We start from the raw sequence: 24,050 nt of genomic DNA, 5'->3' as shown, positions 1-24,050 counted from the left end.
ACTAATAATTGCTGCTGGTATTAAATTGAGAAAATGCCTAAGGGTAAAGTTTGTCATTAAAATGCAGTCTATCTTTTTGTCTTTGACAAGCTGAGTAAAACTGCTGCAATTCAGATTTATACAAATGAATCAATTTAGTTCTTTTATGGCAAAGAGTAGGAATTTTGGCAAATAATATTCTAGATGGCACTCTAGGGATGTTTCACAGAATCACTGAATATTCTGAGATGAATGTAGTCCACTTCTGCACTCTTGAGTTATCCAGCATTCTCCCTTGAGATTATATCAGTGTTAATATTTGTAGTATTTGAGTTGGGAGCACTTGAATATGCTTGCCCTGAGTATTTAACAAAATAATATCTGCATCATAAATAAAGTTTCTCTGTGAGCAGCAAAAATAACTCTGTTTGAGGACCAGATCTGTGTTAGTCTAGTATATAGCAACAGAATTGTGCTAAGGTCATGGATTGTTCCTGTCCATCCTTCAAAGTGTCTGCCCAGGAGGGAGCTACTGTGAATATCCATGGCTACAGAAGAAGCTTCATTCAGTCCTTATGCTTTATTGGACACTGTAAAAGTCAGTCCTGCAGTATAACTCCAGTTTGGCCGTGCCAATGTCTGAGAGAGCTGAGCTCATCCTGTCTATCATTCTTGTGTTGGATTGCTAATAGGGGCTGTTCTATCTACCTTGTCACAAAACACGTAAGAAACTAACTGAAGTTCATTATTTCATTGTTTTTATTCATTGTTAGTCAGTATGATCAACAGTTCATGGAGAAAGACTAATGAAAGACTGTAAGTCTAGTTACTTTAAAAAAGGCAAGTTTAAGGTAACATACCTTCAGATTCTAAAATACTTCTATAAAGTGTTTTAGGAAGGGTGGAAAAACCTCAAACCCACAAGTACATTAGTCCATATTTTACTTAAACAGGTATTTTAGCTCAAGCTGAATATATGTCACTTTTGATTTTTAGCTGAAAGGGAACTGTGAGAAAGTGTTTTTGAGTTTTTGTTAGGATGTGTTAAAATACAGGAGGCTATTATGAAATAAGGTAGCATACATGAATGGAAATCATGGTATCTGTGTTCTATTTGCTCCCTTTCTGGAAGCTCTTAGAACCATCATGGTGTTTAAGTAAGCCCTTCCACTTTGGAATAAGGGTGTCCATGTGGGAAGCTGGTACAGAAAAACTGTTCCGAGCTATTTTTGCAAGTCTTCAAGCTCTGAGACTGTGAGTGAATTAGCATAATCAATTTAAAATGAACTGAATCCTGTGATTCCTTTATACGTAGAATTGCTAACAGCCTAAGTAGGGTAGATAGACGGAATTGACTGCAGAGTCTACATCAGATTGTTTTGTATATTCATGAAATGGCTAATTCAAAGGATGGTTCAAACTTATTATTAAAGCACGCTTTATCTGCAGGGTATTTCAGTTGTTCTGCATCAAAAACAGAACCATGCATAAAAAGATAGGAAAACCACATCTTTTCTTTTCCCCCCTTACTTTCCTGAAGGGGAGTCCTTTGCACTCTGCCCACACTGATGTCGAGTATCTTAGTGGGCTCAGATCCCATTTGTGTAAGTCCTGTGCATGATTTATGCTCTGAGGTGCTGTAAATATCTTGCATAGCTCGACACAGCCTATGCAGGGGCCCTTAATAAGCAGTACAGGAGTGTACGTGTGCAGTTATGTACACACCTCTCATGGCACAACTTTACCAGTTTAACCACACTATCCCTTAGTGAGACAAGCAATGATTGTGTAACTGCACTTAGGGCTTGTGCCAGGAGAGCCGTGTCAGTTACACCTCTGGTCTCTGTGACTGATGTGATGGTTTTGTCGGAAATAGTTTAGACAGACACTAAAGCTGAAGTTTCAAAATTCTTTTAACTTGTCCTAAGGCAGTTCCAGGAAGTAGTGTCACATTCCTCTTCCAGACTCATCTCTTCTTCCTGCTTTTGTTCTCCTTCTCTTGCTTGCAGTGTTCGTGGTGATTCAAATCAGGGGTTGGGTTAAAATGAAAGAACTGTCTTGCTAATATGTGTTTACGTCAGATGTTTGCTGTGCAGTTGTGTAAATACTTACACAAAATCTTACCCCCTCCTTTACATTAATTCTGTGATCAGAAGGGAAGTAGGACCGTGGCCACTGTTAGACTGGTTTAAGGTGCTGTGGAAGTACAGTCTCTTTTGTGTTTTGGTAGAGTGATGTTTTAACAGCTGAACATTAGCAGGAGTAGGTATTTACTTACCTTAAATCAAAAAAAATTCTACTAAAACTTCATGGTGCTCCAGGTCTAACTCTTGCAAAATGAAGATGGTTTTAATATTTGAGGTATTTTGTGTTCTGACAGGAAAAGAATATCTCTTAGTATTGTACTTGTAAATAAAACATGTAATAGAAAATTTTAAGGTTGGTACAGATTTAATCTCTTGATAATCTTTAATAAAATACTTCAACAAGATGGATTTAATAAGTAAAATTGTAATAAATGCAAAAATTCTAGACTGTCTAACCACCAGTAATGCGGAACTCACACAGTATTCATACTTGTAGCTCCTTAGATACATTAAAATACAAGTTACTTGTTAGTAACATAGTATTTTGATCAGTAAATGAAACAAATAGCATGCAAAAATAATGTCACCTACTTTTACTAGAACAGATGTAACTCTAGAAAATATATGTTAATACAGGGGGATGAAATAGAATGTGAAATGTGGTAGAACTTCCATGACTGACATTGTTAATAGGTTTAAAGAACATGGGAGCATTTTAAGAATTTGCATTTCTCAGTATTGACCCTTTCTTACCTAGGAAAACTGCTGTTTAATGTGCTTTGGACAGAAGTGTTTCCTCTTTTCTCTTTGCCTTGCCCCAGACGTTGGATTGTTTCACTATAGTGTTGCTCTGTGCTTTGAAGGTCAGCAGGTGCTTGCTCTGAGAATGCGGACGTGATCTGCTGATCTCAGCTGGTAGTGCAGCGTGTGTACTTCATAGCCCTGTGGTAATTATGTGGCATTTATGCTTCTCTTAATAACAAGCTCAGGCTTTGGATATGCACTTGATTTTGGCTTTTAAGCTGGAGTGAGTCTGGAGTAATATTTTGGAAGTCTTGGACTACTCTCTCTCTTGCTTTGGTAGCTCTTTGAGGGGGTGGCAGTGGGATTATAAAACTTTTTTTGGTAAATTGAATTTTCCATTTTGCTGCAGGACAGTGCACTGCACTTCGTTTCCTAGTTGAGTGCTGCCTCCTGCTTTTTTTATGTTTTCCCATTTCTTGTGAAAGAGTGAACTGAGTGGGTGCAGTGTACTTACTCTGGCTTACTCTGGGATAGCAAGGGGGTTGAGAAGGGAAGAGTGTTAGTTTGAAAAGAAGGGAGATGAGAGGCTGGTATTGACTTCTTAGACAGCAGCTGAAGAGGTGAGCTTTTATTAGGAATCTTCCTTTCTGGCATATCAGTGAAGGAGGAAGAGCTGAACCATTTGGACTAAGTTGAGAATGGTACCTTAGCAAAAGAGCGTAAGAAAATAACAAGAGAAATATTGCAAAACAAAATTCCTTCGAATATTTATCCACAGAATTGAAAAGAGTTGGTAAAAAGTGTAAGAATGAACTTGGTTTTGTTTCTTAATTTATTTAAATAAATGTTTGATGGAGTAAACTGCTACTGAAATATTGGAGTCTTTTGCTCAATACATGTTGACTCAGTACTTATGGCCTTTTTCAAAATTGTGTTACGGATTTCACTGTGATAGTCAGGTGATCCTTTTCTGTAAGCCTGTTGAGATATGTTCATGCCAGATTTTGGTGTAGAATAAGACTGTTGTGGTAGAATATAAAATGGGTGGGAGGGTAAGAAGAGTTTATAAGGCACTAGTAACTTTATAGTATAACAGTTCAATTTTCCTAGCATGGCTTCAGACTAGGGTGAAGGATTTCTCACTTAATTTGGCTTATTAAATATTGAACCTTATAATGTCAGTATAAAATGTTTGGATGTTCAAAAGTACCTACTTCACATTTTTAAGTCATGGTTGTAATAAAGAAGTAACTAAATTTTTATTAGATTTTAGGTAGTTCAAAAGTAGTTATTGCCAATTTACCTCGTAGATGAATCAATAATTTTAAGATCCTGTCTGAAAGATAAAGTAATTTTATTTTGTTGCTGTGACTGGGGAAACCATTAGTAATTGCAAACATTTTGCATGTACAAAACCTCCTTCACAAACTTTGTCCTTGGTTGAGAAAATTCCAGAGAAATTTTTCAAGTTTATTCCTTAATCTTTGCTGAAATTTTTGCATGTATAGACTTCAAGATTTTTGTCACTTTCTTAAAGTGTAAGGGGCTAGTCTTAAAGCCCTGAATGATTACAGAATTTTGATACTTAGCTGCTTTTAGTGCAATTAGACGTGTTTATTTATATGCATCATTTATCACATATACATGTCTTTTCAGGTTAGTTTTTTCCTGGTTTAGTTGTGTTTATATATGTATACATACACATTTGTTTCTAGAGTTTTCTGTGATTTCTCTTCTGTAAAACAAAGTAAATTAACAAAAAATAATAGTACTCGATCCAATATAGAGTAAGTTCCCTTGGAGAGAGAAGAAAATAATTTTATAAAACAAGTAAAGTCACAGACTGCAGGTAGTTAATTGCTGTATGGAAGAGCAGGGTTCTGTGATTTTGTTTGGTTTTGTTTGTTCTTGTTGTTGTAGGTTTTTTGTTTTTCCCCATACAACATAATTCAGAAGCAGCCACTGAGTTTTTAATTCCAGATCGAATTTTGTTTAAGGTGGTTTTGTGTGTGTTGCTTTTTGTTTTTGTAAATCCTATTTTCCACCTTGGCCTTTATACCCAAAGACACTTGATAGGAATTTGCACATGGTGTAAAGAGAGACAGACCTAGAACATGAAAATAATAATTCAGTTTGACACGACTTTATTATTTTTAGAATAACATGCTGAGTTATTAATATTGTTAATAAACATGATTTCCTTTTTCAGTTTTGACACCAATAATTAAAAACATACTTGTTTGCAAATGGATGCATTTACATTTCTGTAGAGTAATTTATTATACAGGGATTAACAATCTAATGTGAAGATATTGTCATGGGGGAAGTAAGCAGAGATGGGTAGTTCTAGGAAAACCTCACTCACAGCTTTTTTTGTATGTCATCATCATCATCCAGTATTAAGTTTATAATGTTTGGTAGCCATGGCTGACATGGAAATGTGAGGGATTTATTTGGGATTTGGGTTTGGTTGGTTTGTTGGTTGTGTTTTTTTGTTTCTACTCAAGAGGGTTCAACACATGTCAAGACTGCTGGCCATGTAATTAAAGAAAAATTAATTAGAAACATCTTATTCTTGCATTTTTAGTTCAACATACCAGTATCTGTCCATACATCACCAGCTCTGATAATAGGCATTATTATGCTGATTGCTTGAGACTGACTCTCTGGTAGTCTCCTTATCAAAGTAACTGAAGAATTTGGAGGCTTTTTTAGAAAACAAAAAAAATCCTGATGCACTTGTAATTCCTATTTCTAAAAAAAGGAATTTCCTCTACTTCAGTCATTATGAAGTAGACTTATACCAGGATCAAACTTTGAATATATAATTTTTTTTTGCTTTTAGTAAATATAGTAAATAGTATTTTGTTTGTGAGAAATAAAATTTAGAAGAACAATGCGGTTTTTAATAACTTGTCTTAGTGTGCTCCTTTGTGTTGGTATGTAATGGTTTTGTCTGCTTATTTTATATGAAGGAAAACTTTGGATTTTTAAGAGTAGAGGTACTGGACTAGTGAAGAGGATAATAGGCCATGAAGAAATGAAAGAGGTTTTTAAAGGCTGGTTGAAGAAGAGAGAAGGAAGTGGTACGGAAGGCTCAGGAAAAAGGTTGGATTTACTGCAGAAACAAGACTGGCCCTCATATTGGACAGGCCCTCTTTATTAAGGCCTGTAGACTACGGTGGATAAAGAGAACAGACGAGCTTCTTGTCTGCTGAGAGTAATATTACAGAGTCGAGAGCTGCTCTCTAAAATGATTTTAGTAGAAGTGAAGATGTGTGCTAAAGTCTTCACAGTGGCACAACTTACTCTTCAAATTTTCTTCTGGAGTGGATTGCGTTCCTCTGCAAGGAAGTTACTCAAATATAAAACTAGACAGTATAATTCTGGATTTTTTTTTTTTTAAGAGGAAGCAGGTGAAGACAAGTCAAAATATTATCAATCAGTGGTTACTGTGATAAATGTGATTGAGTTTCCTGTCTTTGGAAGATGCTCACAGAATGACACTTCATGAAGGATTGGTTCATTTGGGTTTCTTTTTAGAGATAAAGCTTTTAGTAATGAATAAAAGCATAATATGAATCTTCCCCAACTTGTCTGCATCATACTTTTAGTTTAATCTTTATGCTTGGGTTTAGTTTCCACAAGGCAGAATAAAATTGGTTAAGCATGACTCTAGCAGTGCAGAAGGAATCTTGGCAGTTGAGTTGGTCTAAAAGACAATCTTTTGACTAGACCCTAGTATGAATTAAAGGATGCATTTAAAAATAAAAATGGCTATGCATAATCAAGAAAAGAAGAGGGAATGGCATCATGCTTTGTGTAGTAGGTTGCATCAATTTCCTTTCTCTCTGTCTTGTGTTCTGTTTGTTTGTTGTTTGTGTTTTTTTGGTCAGTCTTGATAAAAATAATTTTCGGATGTGATAATGGAAAGTTCTGCTAGTGTTGGACTTGCAGATTTCTAGAAAAGGATTTTGCTGTTGGGTTTTTGGGCATTGTGTTGTTACAGAATTTAGCTCTGAAACTGTGGAAATAAATGCTGCAAGAAATGGCATGGCTCGTATTTCAGGAATTGCTAGCCCAGTGAATTGTTACTGAATCAACAGGAGGTGATGCTGTTTTAGATGTGGTATGGAAGTGTATTGAGGTCTTTGTAGAACTGCTTCTGGAAAATCAGCTTGGGGTCTGAGATCACAAGTTGATTCATAAATTCTGTGCTACGATCGATCATTGGTATTACAGAACTTTTGAAGACCACTGTTGTTGGTAGAGGTGGAGGCCAGGGATTTATTCTGTTAGAACTGCTAAAATTAAGTAATTTTATCCTACATGATCCTCATTAAAGAGAAATATTGTAGGAAAACACTCCAGATTTAATTTGGCTAGTAATCGCTTTGGTGCTGTTTTTCCAGGCATGAAGGATAAAGCAATACTTGTCAAGGTGAAGCTGAGCTGAACCTTGGGAAGTGTCAGAATAACATAAAAAAAAGGATCTTCAGCTATGTAAAGAAAAAATTAATTTGGTATATAGAGGACATGGGAGAATTTAAGCATAAATGCAAAATTAAGTTAATCCCTGCAATAAAGCAGTGCAGTATAACCTTCTGTTTTTCTTTGAGGTTCTGAGCAAAGCAAATAAGGGCATGGAGACAGCTACAGCTGTAGTAATAAAAGCAGTCATCTCGGAGGGGGGAACCAGGATCACTGACTCTTGAAAGAAGCTATCTTAGTGATAGGCTGTGTTTGATTGCTTTTTAACAAATTTATGGAGTTGGGAAGGATTTGTTGTGAAAAACAGCTAGTGTGGTACTAATTGAAACTGAATATGGAGGAGAATATCCAGGCTGCTACAAGAGTGTGCAGGTCACTGAAGAAATGTAGAATGCTAAGTAGAAAATGAAGCAAGCTGCAGCATAGATTAACCGTAGATTGTATCACTGAAATTCATCCCATTTGCTATTACCACAGTCCTCTAAATTAAGTTATCTGCAAAGAACGAGAACTCCTCCTGCCAAGGTGGAGCTTGCCTGGTGATGTTGGCAGAGGGAGAGCAGGAGAAGCTCAGCTGACGTCCGAGTGACTGCAGTACCTGCACAGATAGTTACGGTCACTCATCTGTATGGGTTAGTTAAACCAGTGTGCTGCTTTGGGAACAAAGAGGCCATGCACAGGGGCAGTACCTCTGAGAAAGCACTGTGCAGTCACTGGAGAGGACAGAAACTTCTGCAGGAATCCTTGCTGGGACTCTTGTCTCTTAATCTGAGCCTTGTGTCATGCTGCCATGAAAAAGACAGATTTCATCTTTCTTAGATGTGATGTATCTTAGTTGTGATGTATCTTCAGTGAGTGCAACAGAGTGCTTGTGGCACAGATTCTAGGACATCATCTAAATTTGTTTATGCAGGGCTGGTTAGGTGATCATGGGACATAGAGAATTTTTTTTAAAAGCATCAGTATGCTGAGATTAGAATTTCAACTTGTTTAGAGCAAAATTAAGGCTGGAAAATCAGTGTAAATGCCATATTATTTTGCAAGGGGAATAAATGCTAGATATATTAAAAACTTGTTGAAGCTGGGAAACAAAGCTGTCACAAGTGGGCATAAATAGATTGTAACTTTACCTAATTGTACTTCGGAAAGCTTTTAAAAACTGTGAGGTGTTGGAACAAGTTGCCAGTTGGAAGTGTGAGAGCAAAAAAATTAAAAGGCATTGTTGGAAAGCTTGCAAGAAGATACGTCATGTAAGATCAAGTTTGAATTCAGAGAGGAATTTTTTTACAGTGCCTGGCTGTTGTGGAGAGCTGCAGGTGCTGCCTCATTTGTGTGGGTTGAAGGGATTTCAAGTTCTAAAGACAAATGTATGTAACTACAGATGTTAAAAGCTCCCAGTTCACCATTGGATTAATTTAGTGAATTAGGATTTTTACATGGTGAAACTTTTACCTAATGTTTGATTTTTCTTTATATCTCTGAGCATCTCTGGTCAGAAGAGCAGTCTTTGTCTGGAGGGATTGATTCTGTAGAACACTTGGAGGAAAGAAACAAGTGATTTCCCAGCTGTTGTCCAGTCAGAATTCTGTGTCCTTAATGGTTCACATCACTGATGGATTCAAGAACCAGTTGATGGCACCCATCAGCTTCATATGACTTAACCCTTCTCTAATAGCTTCCAGCAACCACATTTACTCTGAGGGTGAAAAGAAGCACAGCTGTATATAACTAGTTGGAACAATTTTAAAAGGGAAGTTGCTAAGAGTGCTTGCAAAAAATAACACAGGAATCAAGAAATCTGTATTGCAGTCAGTGAGCACTGTATGCAGAGGTAGCAGAATGGAAAAACCTGTGATTACTTAACTCGAAAAACTTGATGGTACATCTTTCTAAAAGGAGATTTGGCTTTGTGACCCCCCAATAAAAGTGAACAGCTGGGAGATTTATAGGACTTTCACTAACACTGCTCTCTGGACCTGGAAAGCAAATTCAGTGGAATGAGTAGCTCTGGCTGAGCACTTCTGAGAATCTGTTTCTGGAAAACATATGTTTTCTCCAGTATCAAAGTACAGTGTTTTTATTTTGTAGGGAAGTTGATACGGGGTGTGAAAATGTTGAGGAGGTGACAATGAAATTCAACTGTATAAGTAAATTGTATCTTATGCCTAAATATTAAATATATACGTGATATTAAAACTACAATATCCTGTTTAGATCATTGTAATGTTTAAAATACTACTCCATTTGGGGAAGTCTTTCTGTATTCCATTGAAAGTGACAAACGTGTCTATTTTTAAATAAACTGGTCTAAATATGAAAAGAACTAATGTGTAATTTGGTCAATTTAATTTTATAGTATAAGACATGTAGAATTAATAGCTAATTTGAAAGATCATGGTCCTTTTAAAATATAGTCAACTTAGAAGTACAATTATAGATACACGTTGCTGGATTGCTTTGCATATTCTAGTGATAGTATAAATAATATTGAAGTTTCTAATTGTTCACAAGTAGTCTATTTTTAGTGAAGTAAAATTTCAACTGGAAGATAGCTATTAACTTCAGGCTACTATATTTTTAAATGCTTACTTACTTTAAAGTACTGTTCTAAAAATTTAAAACAACATATTTTGGGGGAAATTTGTATGTCAAATGCTTACTTATGTTTCTTTGTTTCTCTGTTTATTTTTAAGACGAGCAAAAATCAAATTAAAGTAGATCTTGTAGATGAGAATTTTACAGAATTAAGAGGAGAAATAGCAGGACCTCCGGACACACCATATGAAGGCAAGTAAAGTTTTTGTGAATGCAATCACTGTACACTTCAAGTCATATGTCTTGAGATGCTTTGTTTGCAAAAATAATTACAGTATAAAATGTAGACGTATATGTTTTAAAATGGTCTGATTTTTTTTTTTTTTTAAATACAGATTTTAAGCTTAAAAAACTATTTCAGGTCAGCTTCTGTGTTGCCTGAAGAGATCTGTTCTACAGTAAGGTAGACTGTTCCATATCAAGATTAATTTAGAAATATAAGCTGTGTGGTTTAATTGGTATAATTCTGACTTGTAGTTGTTTGTTTACTGTCTCAACAGTTTAAGCTCCTTAACCATTAAGCATCAAGAAACTGAGCTTCACACTGTACATGTATTTCTGTGATCTAGAGTGGTGATCATTCATAAACGTTGCATTTCTCCTATCTCAAGCAGAGATGCTATTGCAAGTTAAATTTGGGATTAATCTTGGGCATCCATGTGTCCCAATACTTAATTTATACTGACGTGGGGGACTCTCTAGTAGAACTTCGTATCTTTAGCTCTCTTCAAAAATTACACCTTACTGACTTTCTAGTTTATTAAAGTTGGTATCAGTAATTATGCATCTCTTACAGTCTGGTAAAAGCAAAATAACTTTGATAAAGAAGCTTTAACAGAGGCTAATATAGCATGCTTCTTCAGAGATACAAAATTACTCAGTAGTGCTGGTAGTTGTAAACTTTGTTTGTGTACCGTGTATGTGGAACTGGCAGACACACTTCTCTTTAAAGTTCTTTCATGGTAAGTAAGGATTTTTAATTTAAGTTTTAGAGTTTTTGGATAGCTTTAAATTGTTGTTTTACTCAAATTTCCTATGCCAGATATCTACTTTGATTTGAATTTGTACTTTCAATAAAAAAAGTATCAAGGAGTGTTACAGGCAAATAAATTGTTTTGTTGGAATATGAAACAGTTTTGCAAGTTTTTCAGTTGCTCTAGTTGCTCTGTGCCTTTGAGCTAAGAGTGGGACTTCAGTATTCCCGTGAGACTGGACACATTGTCATTTGTCATTATTTTGAAAAAATAAATTCTCATCAGGTAGGGAAAATATCTGGAAGTTGTTTTGTAGATATAGAAGTATATGCACATGAAAGCATTACATGTGAAAATCTGGTTGTCACATCTTCCCTAATGGAGGACATCCCTTGTGATTTGCTTTTCTGGACTAGAGGCTGGTGCAGCAGCATTGGACTTGAGAGCAGGGAGAGTCTCCACTCCTCTACCTTTGGGGCCCAGGACAGAAAAAAAAAAAGAGGAAATAGCCAACATTGGTTGACATGGAAGAATATTGGGCAGGGGTAGATGTCAGAAGCTGACAAGAGGGGAAATGAGTCTGGAAGAAAGCAAGTAGAAAACAGAAGCGGCTGTAATGGTAGGGGTGCTGCCCTGCAGAACTTTATTTCCAGAGTTCCTCAACAGTCTAGTAAATAATGGTGGTTTTCCCCTCTCCCTCTCTTCCCCCATGTGACTGCATCTCATCAGCTGCTGATATACAGTTGACAAAAGATAATGTCTGGAAACAATTTATTCTGGTTGTAATATGTGCCTTCAATTTAAAAGGAGAACTACTCCACCTGAAATACAGACTTGTGCTAGTGATCTATTTGGAAGTGAATAATTCTATTTAGAATTTAGTATAATTGTTATTGTGCGATAGTATGGTTTGTCTTGTAAAACCAAGACTTAGTATTGTAATAATTTAACATCTATACGTAAGAAATTGGATACTGGGAAACATCTGAATGGTGGTAGGAGGGTGTTGGTTTTGGTGTTTGTTTTCCATCCAGAGAGAATTTAACCTCCTTGAGTGAGTTGGTTTTTGAGGTCTTGACATTTTTCCCCCTCAAGGTCATTATTAACTCAGCTTATAAAATAGGCCTTTTTTGGAGAATTATTTGAAATTAAAGATGTATGTGTCACAAAAGTTAAAAGCTGTACAGCAGGTTATGAAGAGGGTAAAAAAAGATTGAAATGTCTGTCTGCAGAACTGGGTTCTGTGTGTTGCTAAATGCTTCAGGTAGACAAGAATTTCAAAAGCTGGGCAGTGTCTGCTCACATACTCAGCATATCCTGCTAGTGAAAAACAGCAATGTGTTTAGTGCAGAATTTGTTGATGTGAAATGCATGCATACTTACATACCTTTGAGTACATTTAATTATGAGGATATAGTAAATACCCCTTTTGGGGGGGCTAAGCTTATTTTTTATTGTGATTATGGCAGGGATCTCATGGAAGAGTAATGTGATTGTATGTTTACTTTAATCTAGAAGGCATATGCATTGAGGAGCAAAATGAGAGTTACTGCCAGCCCAATTTCTGGTGTTTCCTGACATTTTAATAATTTGCTTTGGAATGTTAATATTTCTGTTATATAGTTATATGCATTTATTCCCTTACGTAATTATGAAGGGCATGCCATTGTGTGTTGTCTGCATTTTATGACTATTGCAGTAATGCATGCTGCATAATTACTGACTGATGTTTTGTCATCTGTAATCTGAACAGTGACACAGCAAGTAGTGATTTATGAAGAAGAACTTACTAATGCAGTAGTTCTGGTCAGACAGGCCCTGTGATACATGAGGGAATTCTAGAATCATTGGGAAGTGAAAGAACAGTTGTTGACCATAGCTGGTGAGGTATCTGAAACCAAACTGCTGCTGCAAAATTTTTTATAGGTGATGTTGGAACATAAGTTAAGAATGACTGAGAGGGAGAATGCCGTCTATTGGCAAAATTTACAGCTTTTATTTTTCTTATTCTTTCTTGTATTTCTTCTTTATTTTTCTCTATGAGTGTCAACTCATACTGATCAATTATCAGAATATTGCAAGACACAACTTTAATTGAAATGCGTTTACACCCCATGTTAAAACGTGTTTGGAGAGAGGACCTTTGAGAGACTCGATAATGGCTGCTGGGTTTTACTTGATTCAAGAGCTTCTCAGTAGATAGGTTGGGGTTTTGTGGGTTTGGATTTTTTTTTTTTTTTAAAGCCTGTATAATATTGGTGTTAATTTCAATCCAAGCTTGCATGTGAGCCACAGTAACTCCAAAATTTATAATAGGGTATTTCTTCAAGGGAAATAGCTAAAAATTGCTCTAAATCTTGTGAGACCTGTTCCAGTAGGACTACAGAAGGAGTATTCTGCCATTACTGTTTAATTCGGTTTCAAGCATTAAATAGCTACAAAAAAGCCATACATATGCATACTCTTTAAAAAAATTGCAGAAATGTTCATATGCAGAAGTCAATATATTAGTCATTTGCATTTTAAATGTAGTATGAAGAAAATTACAGATTTGTTTAGGTTACCTCTTTAAGCCTATATTTTTAACCGCAAACTTCAGTGTGAAACAATACTATATAAATAATACTACCAGCTCATCAGTCTCTGGTGAAAAATATTGCTGGCTGAATATTCTGCTAGGCAGAAGACTGTAATAGTTTGTGGTAAGCAGAAGAAATGGTAATACCTAAGCATACATTTCATATTACCTTACAAAATGGTGTGGCAGTAAAATCATAGAAGGACTGATTAATTTTTGTAATCCAGGCACAGTGTAGCTGTTTTGTTTCTTAAAAACAGTTGCTGAATTATGCTTCAATTTAGAGAAAAGGAGAAAGAAACTTCTTTAAGGTCTCTTATTGGTGTATGTGTCTTCTAAACTCTTTCTCCTGTACTGTCCTGTAAGTAGACAAGCAATCAATATAGACATTGACTATTATAATTTTGGATTTATTTGCCTTTCTTATATAGTATTTTCTGTTAAAACTTCTCAAATTACTGTTAAGTGAGAAAAAACCAGCTGTAGACAATAGTGTAAAATATCAAACTGATACTAAATAGTTTCAGGTGGAGTGTATTAGACTGAATTACATTTCAAAAGTGAGAGCTCTTAGTAGCTACTAATGTGCTTTTTGGCACAGATAAAGAGATGCCACATACTGTAACTGCAGAGAGGATTGCTTTGAGGCTTTTTTCCCCTGTGCGTCTTGGTGCCAGTATTGTAACTACTTGAGAGTTGGTTTTGTGTAGCCTGATTTGCAGAGTAAATTGCTCTGGAAATCTCAAAGAAAGTAGATTGCAAATACTTCAGCTTTGATTCAAGAAAATGTATAAATTGTAACACAGTATGCTGACAGAGGGAAAAGGTTTCTGAAAGAAGAGCAGCAGGTTGAAGAAAAAAATTGCAAGTGAGGATAAATGCTTTCAGCTTTTATAAAAAGTAAATGTCTAATTTGGTGCATATGTTTTTTTATACCCCGTTCTTTTTGTCATTGAACTGCTGCCTGGCAAATGGCCTTCACTGGGCAGGCAGAGATAGTTTGAGATTGCTCCAGAAAACAAAAGTATTGGTAGTGAACTTGAATGTTAACAGAACTATAATGGAAATAGGATAGAGAATGATACTGTGACAAACAGATAAACCTGAGAAATGTTTAAAACTGGGCAATAGGAGGGGTTCTGTCTGCCAAGCTCATATTATCCTTTATTGTATGCTCTGGTCCTTCTTATTATATTAATGGTACTGGTGTGTCAATTGTTTGCAGAATTGGAACAGAAGTAACTACTTGAGGGAGTAATGTAGAACATAATAAAAGTTACACTGGTGCCTCCTTTATTGTTTTATTCCCAAAGTCTGGGAGCTTTTCTTAAAGAGTTACTTGAATATATTTGAATTCCAGAAAGTTTAAAATAAAATAACAGGTAATTTAAATTGTGTAATTTGAAGAAAATTTGTCATGAGGTATCAGAAAAAAGTCAAAATAATGTAATATCCTATGTTCAGCCTGAATATTCCTGTGGCCTCTTTTTTCATCTGTTGGGAGATGTTTGGTTCATATTTTGGTATATTTCACTAAAATAAAGCATGGAAATTATAAGATTGGGAATGAGAATGTACACATTAAATATACCTAAGAAGTATAGATATTGATTTGCATAAGCAAACACAGCTTTACTAACTGACTTTATATGCATTTATTTATGAAATAGATGAAATCTAAATGTATCCCCTAACTAATATTTCTGAGTAAATTTGAATTACTTGAAAATCTGTCCATCTAGATGTGTAAGCTTTAGTGTCATGAAAGACTAAACTTGACTAATTTTCTTCTGGTTTAATTTCCAACTTGTTCTTGTCTTTTACAGGTGGAAGGTATCAGCTAGAGATAAAAATCCCAGAAACATATCCGTTTAATCCTCCTAAGGTACTGCAAATGCATATTTTTGGAAAATACAGTTTGGCTAACAAGTTGGGTTTGAGTATTCTTATTTCCTTGTTCGCATGTGTAGTCTCTTCTTATTTATTTTTTTTTTTAATTCTCTTCTAGACAAGGATTGGAACTATTATCTTTAGGTAGAAATAAAGCAGGATGCAAAGCTGTATCCAGTCAGAAGTATACTCTGATTGTTCCTAAAAGTACAAACTGGCAAATCCTGGAGAGAAGCTTGTGTATTATTAATGACCCTAATGTAATATCTTTTTGACCAGATAAATACAGTTTTCATGTAGTTTTAAATGTTGTAGAGAGTACAGCTGTCTTCCCTCCCTGTCAGCATTGTTGAAGAAATGTCATAATAGGTAGTTATTGGTTCTTTTAATTTCTTGAACTCCGTAAGTATACTTAAAAAGTTCTTGAATCTAACCTACCAACTTTCTAGTCATAATTAAACAGTGGCATGTACAGTGTGTCTCGAAGAAACAACAGAGAAATAGAAGTCTTACTGCAACTCTGTTGAAGGACTAGATAACATGCACACGGATAGGAGATGGCTGTGGTAAAGTCACTCATATGTTTTTCACAACTTATTGACCTTTTAACTTTACTGCATCTTTCTAGAACTTCAGATTTTGTCATGTGCAGTGGGAGCTGTACATTCCTGTGCCCTGATTTAGTCCACTCTTCAGTGGCTTATGAATCAGTAGACACCTGAGTTGTCTGACTCAACTTCTTGATTGGTTTTCTGTTTGTCTGAAAGATGTCTTTGAACCAAGAACATGTCCTAGATCCTTATTATTTTCACCCTGATACGTAACTGGGGAAGAGGAGGAAGAGAGAGGTGCCAGTAGCTCATAGGCTCTTTGAATTACTTCCTTGAGGTTGGAGCAAAAGACTCAGAAAATCTTAATGAAATGTCTGTTGGTCTCAGTTCTTTAATCTGCATGTGTTCTGGTGGGAGCTAAAAAAAGGAGAGCTGAAGCAGGTTGCAGACACTGAAAGATGGGTCTGTATACCATGATTTAGTTGCTGCTTTAGGGCTTAGTGGTCTTCATTTCCGGAGTTCATAGGCAGCTGTTAGAAACTCAGTGCACTGTAGCATAGTACTGCTTGTTCTGGAGTCTTGAATTGGAAGCTCTTTTGCTTGTGTCGGGCCCTGCCTTTCATCTGAAAGATTTCTTTAGCTTGTTCAGTATGTGCTTTGACAGCCATTGTTAGCAGTCATTCACTGTGAGAAATTATCTAGTATTTACATTGCTTTTTACATTTTCCAAGTGATTTATAGAGTTGAGGTAGTTAATAAGTGCCTCAGCTGACATGATAGCTTATTTTTGTCCAGGAAAGCAGAACTGTTCTGGTCTTGCCTGTTTAGACACCAGGATTTTAGCCCTGTATGTACAGTCTTTTGCTGTGATGCCTGACAGATGATGTGTTCTCTTCACTGATTTGCTTGCAGGTCAGGGGCAAAAGTTGAAAGATCTGTGCTATACATAAAATGTTTTTCAGGAGTTTGGGGTGAGGAGGAGATGAGAAACAGACAGGTCAAAATCACTAGAAAGCAGTTAAGGTGCAATCTGAAATCAGGGGTTTGAAGAAAATGAAGGGGGAATTTCCAAAGGCATGTATGTCCTTTCTGAGGACAGCTTTGGTCTCCAAGACCTTTAAGAGAAAATGCTGCTTTTACCTTCCTCGGTGTCTAAAAAAACCTGGGAAACCCAAACCACCAAAACCTGAAATTAGTAATGCTTTGTGAGTGTGCATACACTTTAGTGTGAAATATGGACATGATCAATGAGTGAATGCTGGGACTAGATCCTTTCAATAGCAAAGATAAATAATAGTAATCTAGTTAAGTTTTGGGTTGGTGAACAGCTTTCTGTATATGGGGTAGTGAGACAGAATGGCTGTAGAAGTAGTAGCATCCAGCACAGAAATTTTCGTAATGCTTCTGTAGCCAACCATTTAGCTCAACAGTGAGTGTTATCCAATTCCTATGTTAAGAGTTCAGGACTTTGTTTAACTTTGTGAAAGCTAGAAAGCCCACTTTTAATAATGTTGGAAGTTTTAGGTCTGTATTTGACCATCTACTTGTCAAAACACTTGTACTGCTGGAGGATATTTCTAACTAGCTTTGTGTCATGCAGGGATGTAAACACATGACATGTGAAAAAGCAGTTAGGGATGAGTTTGGGGAGCTGGAATAGGCAGTTGCCTGTTCTGAGTAAGGCAAGGCTCTAACAAACAGCCTTACAAACTTCAAGCCTCCTGAAATAAGCAGTATCACATCTTACTTCCATTTTTAGTATTACATTTTCTAAATTAGTATTTCTTCATCATATTATTTAAAATGGTGGATTTAAAATGTTTACTTAGTATACTGGTTTTAATTGCTGTTTTTGTTTTTAAAAACTGTCTTGTTTTTTAGGTGCGGTTTATCACCAAAATATGGCATCCTAATATTAGCTCAGTCACTGGGGCCATTTGTTTGGATATTCTGAAAGATCAATGGTAAGATTCCATGTGGGTTTAAATGTGCAAAATCAAGTATACTGGTGTCCTGGATAGGAGACAACAGCTCACCTTGCTTTTAACCTTGTGCTTATAATTTGAGATGTCCTTAAAGCACACATTTTGGTATAGTATTCTGAGGTGCAAATATGCAAATGAAATGCTTGGGTGATCATTTTGGAAAGTACTAAGTACATATTATATACACAGAGAGCTCTTCCAAAAATTTTTGCACTAGGATGAACATTTCATTGTTGACATTTTGGGTGTTTTTGCATAAGTTAATTTTTTATTTTAGTTCTTTACTGTTAACAAATACTACCTATTGCTTCCTTTGATCAGTTAATGTTACTGCAGAAGTTTTAATAGTGAAAATCTGTGGAATAGACTTGTGTCCAAACTAACAGCTGCACTCATTGTTCATTTCGTTTTTCAAAGTAATTGATTTCATGTGGTTTGAAGATTGTGTGTAACAGTTGTATGATAGATGTGATACCTAATACAGATGGTTATTTTCCTCCATGTCTGCCCCAAAAGAATAGGACTGTAATTGCCCAGCAGATCATACCAGTATCTAATCCATACAAACTTCAAATACTTGTAACGTCAACAACTTTGTCAAGAGTGCTGTTGGCCAAGCAGACGTCAGTTGGGTTTGAAAGAGAAACTTTAGAGGAGAATGCTGGAGTCTTGCAGGTGACACATCGAGTGTATTAATCTTTTGCAGATGTACAAGATTATAGAAATCATCTGGCACACGATAGTGTAAATTACTGAAATGAAATGATAATGATGATAAGTTCTTGTCTAACTTCTGGAATGGCATATTTTTTCTTACCATCTGAGAACACTTGATGTTCTTTCAGGCAATAGAATCTTGAATATGCATGCCATGGTACCTGGTATAGTTTTTCTTATCAGTAAAGCCAGTGCACTTTTGTACCTGCCTCTTAAGTATTCATACCACCCTCCAGTTTTATTGGAGATTAATGACTCTTTAACTGTCTGTCATGGTGTAGCACAGCTTGGATTTTAGTTAAAGAGAACTCCATCAGATTCAGTTTAAAGGCACAGAAAGGCACAGGATTGATTTTCTGGGCATAGAGCAGTGATAAGGATACACATCATAAAGTCACCCCAAGACACTGTCCAAGTACAGTCTCCTGAGAGGTCACGCTCTGAAGCAGGTTAGTGAATTGCCATGAGGTTGTCAGTGAGTATCAAAAGGCAACAAAGACCTAAAAAAGTCATGAGCTTCTACTTAATTTATGTACTTTTGGGGTTTTTAGTCTAAACCTTTGATATTTGAGAAGGAAGGACAGGAGAGAAGAGTTGACCTGTGTTCTTGTAATCTTTGAGTTATGTCTAGCACAGATAATTTGATCTGTGTCTTATTTCTGTTATTTCTGCTTGATAAAAAATCCTCAAACATTCATGTCTTCCTTTGCCAGGATGTATATGAAATAGGAGTATTGGACCAAGAATTTGACTTCTGTATATTTAAACCAGCTCACACAAGAAGCACCAGTATTATTCCAGTTGTATAGTTTTAAAGTCTTCCTTTGAAACACTGTCTTCATTTGGAAGCACTAAGGAGAGAATTTCACAGAACCTGGTGGTGACAGGGGGAGATTTCCTATATACTATTAATCCCTCTTCAGATGATTCTTAATGTAGTGTGATCCCTTCATTTTCTAGTGGTGCTATTTGTAATTTTTGTTTCTTTTCAAATCATAGAATGGTAAATGAAAATCACTTGAGCATTGTTGAAGTGCTTATCAAAGCCTCTGATCCTTTGATAAGAACAGACTTACAGCTGCCTCTGTTGCGTACTTTGAAGCATTTCTGTATTGTGATAGATAAGACTGCTTTTTTCCTGAGTAGCTTCCTAAAACTCACTAAGCAATATGAATGGTTAATATTGTTGAAACAAGTTGTTTATTGTTCTTCAATATATGCAGCTTTAGTTAATTAAGAAATGCCTACATCATAGAATCATAGAATGGTTTGGGTTGGAAGAGACCCTAAAGATCATCTAGTTCCAACCTCCCTGCCATGGAAAGGGACACTTTCCACTAGACCAGGTTAAATCTGAAGTGGCATCATTCATAATATGTGTGCACACAGACAAAAAGAAATATGTACAAAGTTACACTCGAGAAAAATTACTCTTGAGTTCAGTGAAATACTTGCAGAAGCCTTTGGATCTTCTCAGTGGGCAAAGGATTAAGCTTTCAGGAATGGTGAGGGTATTAGCCCAGGCTTCATAGGCTTTCCATCACAATGCTCAGAGTCTCACTAACTTGAGAGTTTGCTGGATCTGAGAGTCATCCCATTCAAGGAAATGCTGGTCACAGCCTGCTGTGGTCCAGGAGAGCTCAAAGGGTCTCAGTACCACTGTTCATAGATAGGGTCACAGGATGACTATCTTAAATCATCAGTAAATTTCCATTCTGGCCACAAGGATGAGTTGGTAGTTACTGGAATATTCTTTGAAAAGTCCAACAACAAAAGTACTATTCCACTTGGTCTGTTGTTCAGACACAAGGAAGAAGTCTCAAGGCTATTTATTGGAAAACAGGGGCTTGTGAGACACCAGAAGTTCTGGGAGCAGATGGTGTTTTTGATAAACTGAAGGGAACCTAACTGTCCAGATGCCATTAATCCAGGCCGAGACCTAACAAGCATTCCTGAGACCACAGCTGGCCTAAGGAGGGAGCCAGGGGGAGGATGTACCACCACACACCACCATATTTAAGTTTTCTGCATGTCTAGGTTGAAAAGTGGTTTGAACAAAATAGCTTCATTAGAAAAGAAACAAAAAATAAGCAATACACCCCCCTGATTAATAATTTAATCTTTACAATGTTTTATCAAGCATTCAAAGGTAAATTGGACAAATGCAATTCTGAAATACACCTGTAGAAGTATTCTAGAAAATATATTTAGTTCCACAATGCCTCTTGTCAAATCTTTTAGCAACAAGATCTGTTTTTGAAGTGCCACTTCACTGGCTTTCAATGCTCCTCTTGCTGCTGTGTTTTAATATAAGTCTCAAATTTCACTGCGTATCTTTTTCAGTGAGGTTTGAGAATTAAAGGACTGGAGAAGTTTGGCCTATGGGCCTTAGCAGGATTTCTGAAAGAATTAATAAGCGGATAAAATACACATTTATAGATGGTAGATACTAATACTATTAAAAGAATTTAGTAGTTTGTATAGTTTTAAAAAGTCTCTTCCCTACTCTCCCATCCTCTGATAATGATTTTCTGTTCTAATGAGTATAGTTGAGATGATACTCTGCATATTGGCAGGAGGTTTTATCAGTTTGCAAAGTAATGTCTATAAGTTATTTTTGATGAGTTTAATGCAATTCTTTCTCCACATTGCATGCTTGATGCTGAAATTCTTTGCAGCTGTGGATTTTCTTCATGTTTAGATTTTTAAGTACCTGTTATGCCAGTTTGTTTGCAAAGCAGCAACTGTTTGCTGGTAGAATTAAAATAGGGATATGATTTTGTAAAAGGAATACTGTTTATGCTTATCTGACATAATTTTCGTTATGTGGTTTCGCTTACTATGGCCTGTATTTATCTTCCAGGCCAGTACTTGGTCTCAAGGTTTTAATTTTAAATATACAATGTATCTAACACAGTTCATTGAAACCTGAGAACTAAATTACTTGAAAGCTGTTCCGCATAAATCCCTTGAGCAGAGATTATTAAGTGAATGTGTCGTGGCTGTGTATATGGCTACAAAAAATCTCTTGGCTTTTGTGGTTTTGACAGTCAATAATAAATAATTTTTTGTTGTAGTGACTCTACTGGAGGATTCATGCTTCAGTTTTAGTTGGGATGCAGAAATCATTATAAGAGATAATACAATTTTAATAGATAAATAAGCAGCAGCCAGCTTGTAATCATCTTCCTGGGCACCCAGAACTGCTGGATTTTGTTCAGGGTGTTTGAGGAGCACTGAAGCTTCTTAAAGCTTTGAGAAAATTGCAGAGAATATTAACATGGTTTGAGGGAACCCTTCAGCAAGCAGGCTTTCCCCTCTGTGCTGTGTGAAAGCTATTCTATTATGCTTTTTAAAAAATTTTCTCTGATGCGTGCCTGGTCTTGTATTTGTCCTGTAAATATGCAACAGGCTTCTACTCAAAGGCCTTATTAATTTCCTTCCAGATTCCATAAGCCATTGGAACAAGGTGCCAGAGATTTTTGCTTGGATTAACAAGCTTATTTATTTCACAAATGGAACAAATATTGCAGATTATTTGGAAAAAAATGTTCCTGTAGCCATGTTTGGTTGACAGAGTAGAGTAGCAATCTGCTGGCTGCAGCTGTTCCCGGCATTCTGCTGGGTTACCTCTTAGAATAATGAAAGAGATTGTTTCCTAGAGAAGAATGTAAAGAACATAAGTAAAAACTTCCTAAATGGAGAATTAGTTCGCCTTTAAAACTGAAGAAGAAAAATAAAACTTGGCAGTGTTTTGTAATCCTCTTAGGACTCTCTCAGCCCATCAGAAGGTAAAAGAGATTTCTTTCCTCGGGCATGCTGGGTACAGCTGGCTTGCTGTGCCTTTTAATGTTAACACTATAGTCACCCAAACTAGGGGTGCTCTTTTTTAATGGAAATGCCCTAAGATATTATCTAAAAAAAGAGGAAAAATGTGTAAGTGAACAAAATGTATATCAGCTCTCTTTGTTCTGTTTCAATCCAGATTTTCCTTGTGGTTTAGCAGATGCAATGCCAATAGAAAGCCAAGCTTTTGGTTTGGATGTCCAGAGTGGAAGCTTTTAGTTTCAAGTTCTCTGAGGGGACAGTGCCCCTGTAGGGAGCTCTCTGCAGCTCACTGGTGCATGATAGTGGCCTACTCCCGTTTTGCAGATGGCGAACCTGGAAGCTTGCATGATAGCTAAGCAACATTTTGGGATGGGAGTGGGAGTCAAGGGTTATTGTAAGCTTTAGGAGCAAACAGGATCCAGTAATGTCATGGGACAAAGGCAAATAGGAAATTTTACCTTTAAAATTCATTCTACAAGCTGGCTGCTTGTTCCTGGTGATTGGTCAGGCTTTCATTGAAGTAGTGTACCCGCTTAGAGAGTTGTTGTACAAGAAAGATGGGAACCATAGGAAAAATCCAGAGTGAAGTACGCAAGAATAATGGTCTAAGCAAAAACAATGTACAGTGAAAGATGGGGAAGCCATCTCAGTGTGCAGAATATCAAGCATGGTGAAAAACTGAAGTAAATTTTCCAAGAGCCTTCTAAGGCTTTGGTTAAGAACAGATCAGACAGAAGTCTGTCAGGAGTGATACAAAACCTTGCCTTTGGCAAGGAGGGGAGAACAAACGTAAAACGCAGCCATGAAGCTCACTTGAGTTACCAAAGAGAATTGCTTGAACTCCATGAGCTGTTGCGCATAAATCCACCCACACCTGGAAGTAAACTTCAAATGTAAGAAGAGTTGGAAATACCTAATTTTTTCAGGGTTCTATTCTGGATCAATAAACCTTCAAGGTACGTTGGAAAATTCAGAAGACCTGTATCTTTGCACTGGAAATTCGTTTTAAGGAAAATACAGCTTGCTTATTTTTTTTTTCTTCCCCTGGACATTCTTCTCTAGCTTGTGAAGATGTAGGGGAGGGGATGTGTGTGTTTGTGTGTGTGTGTTGGGATTTTTAGCTTTGTGGGACTATCAGTATAGATTTTCTTTCAGAATTGATGATCGGAATTGTTTTTGCTTTTTGCTGATGAGGAACAGGTCCTGCCCTACTGGTATCTGTAAATACAATTCTAGGCAGTCATTTCCATTCACTGTGTTCTCCCAAAAGAAGGTAACACTTCTTTGGGAGAAGTGAAAAAAGAAGAGCTTTTAAGTTCATGGGAAATCAGAATCTATTTTTAGCTGTCCCTTCAGTTTCTTCTGTGAATCTTAATATATATCTGAAAAATTCGACTAAGCTATTGTAGAAAATAATAAGCTTTTTTTACTTTCTTTGATCAGGAAAGCTAATTGGTGCTCTAAATGTAGAAGATTTTAGATGGTTGTATGATAGTTACACAAAATATGTCAGTTTTTCTTTACCATTAATCACAAACTTTTAATTTCTTCTTTTACAGCAATTGAAGCTGTAATGGATTTTCTTTTATGATTTAAGGATACTTCTTTCAATGTTTATGTCCAATAAAAAC

The 24,050-nt window shown here is 36.3% G+C and overlaps 1 protein-coding gene across 2 annotated transcripts in view; it reads left to right on the top strand.

The window, feature by feature from the left end:
* Positions 1-24,050, top strand: part of UBE2K (ubiquitin conjugating enzyme E2 K) — a 44,661-nt gene that overhangs the window by 7,561 nt on the left and 13,050 nt on the right. The window contains exons 2-4 of one of the 2 annotated variants that reach the window (XM_039550530.1): positions 9,995-10,088; positions 15,275-15,333; positions 17,771-17,853. In XM_039550530.1, coding sequence (XP_039406464.1) covers positions 9,995-10,088; positions 15,275-15,333; positions 17,771-17,853 — 236 coding nt within the window. The remainder of the gene's footprint in view (positions 1-9,994; positions 10,089-15,274; positions 15,334-17,770; positions 17,854-24,050) is intronic. The other variant, XM_039550531.1, reaches the window with a different exon arrangement.

This window comes from Corvus cornix, chromosome 4 (assembly GCF_000738735.6).
Source record: "Corvus cornix cornix isolate S_Up_H32 chromosome 4, ASM73873v5, whole genome shotgun sequence".
NCBI lineage: Eukaryota > Metazoa > Chordata > Aves > Passeriformes > Corvidae > Corvus > Corvus cornix.
The sequence above is the reverse complement of the archived record's forward strand: the minus strand, read 5'-3'. Positions and strand labels throughout refer to the sequence as shown.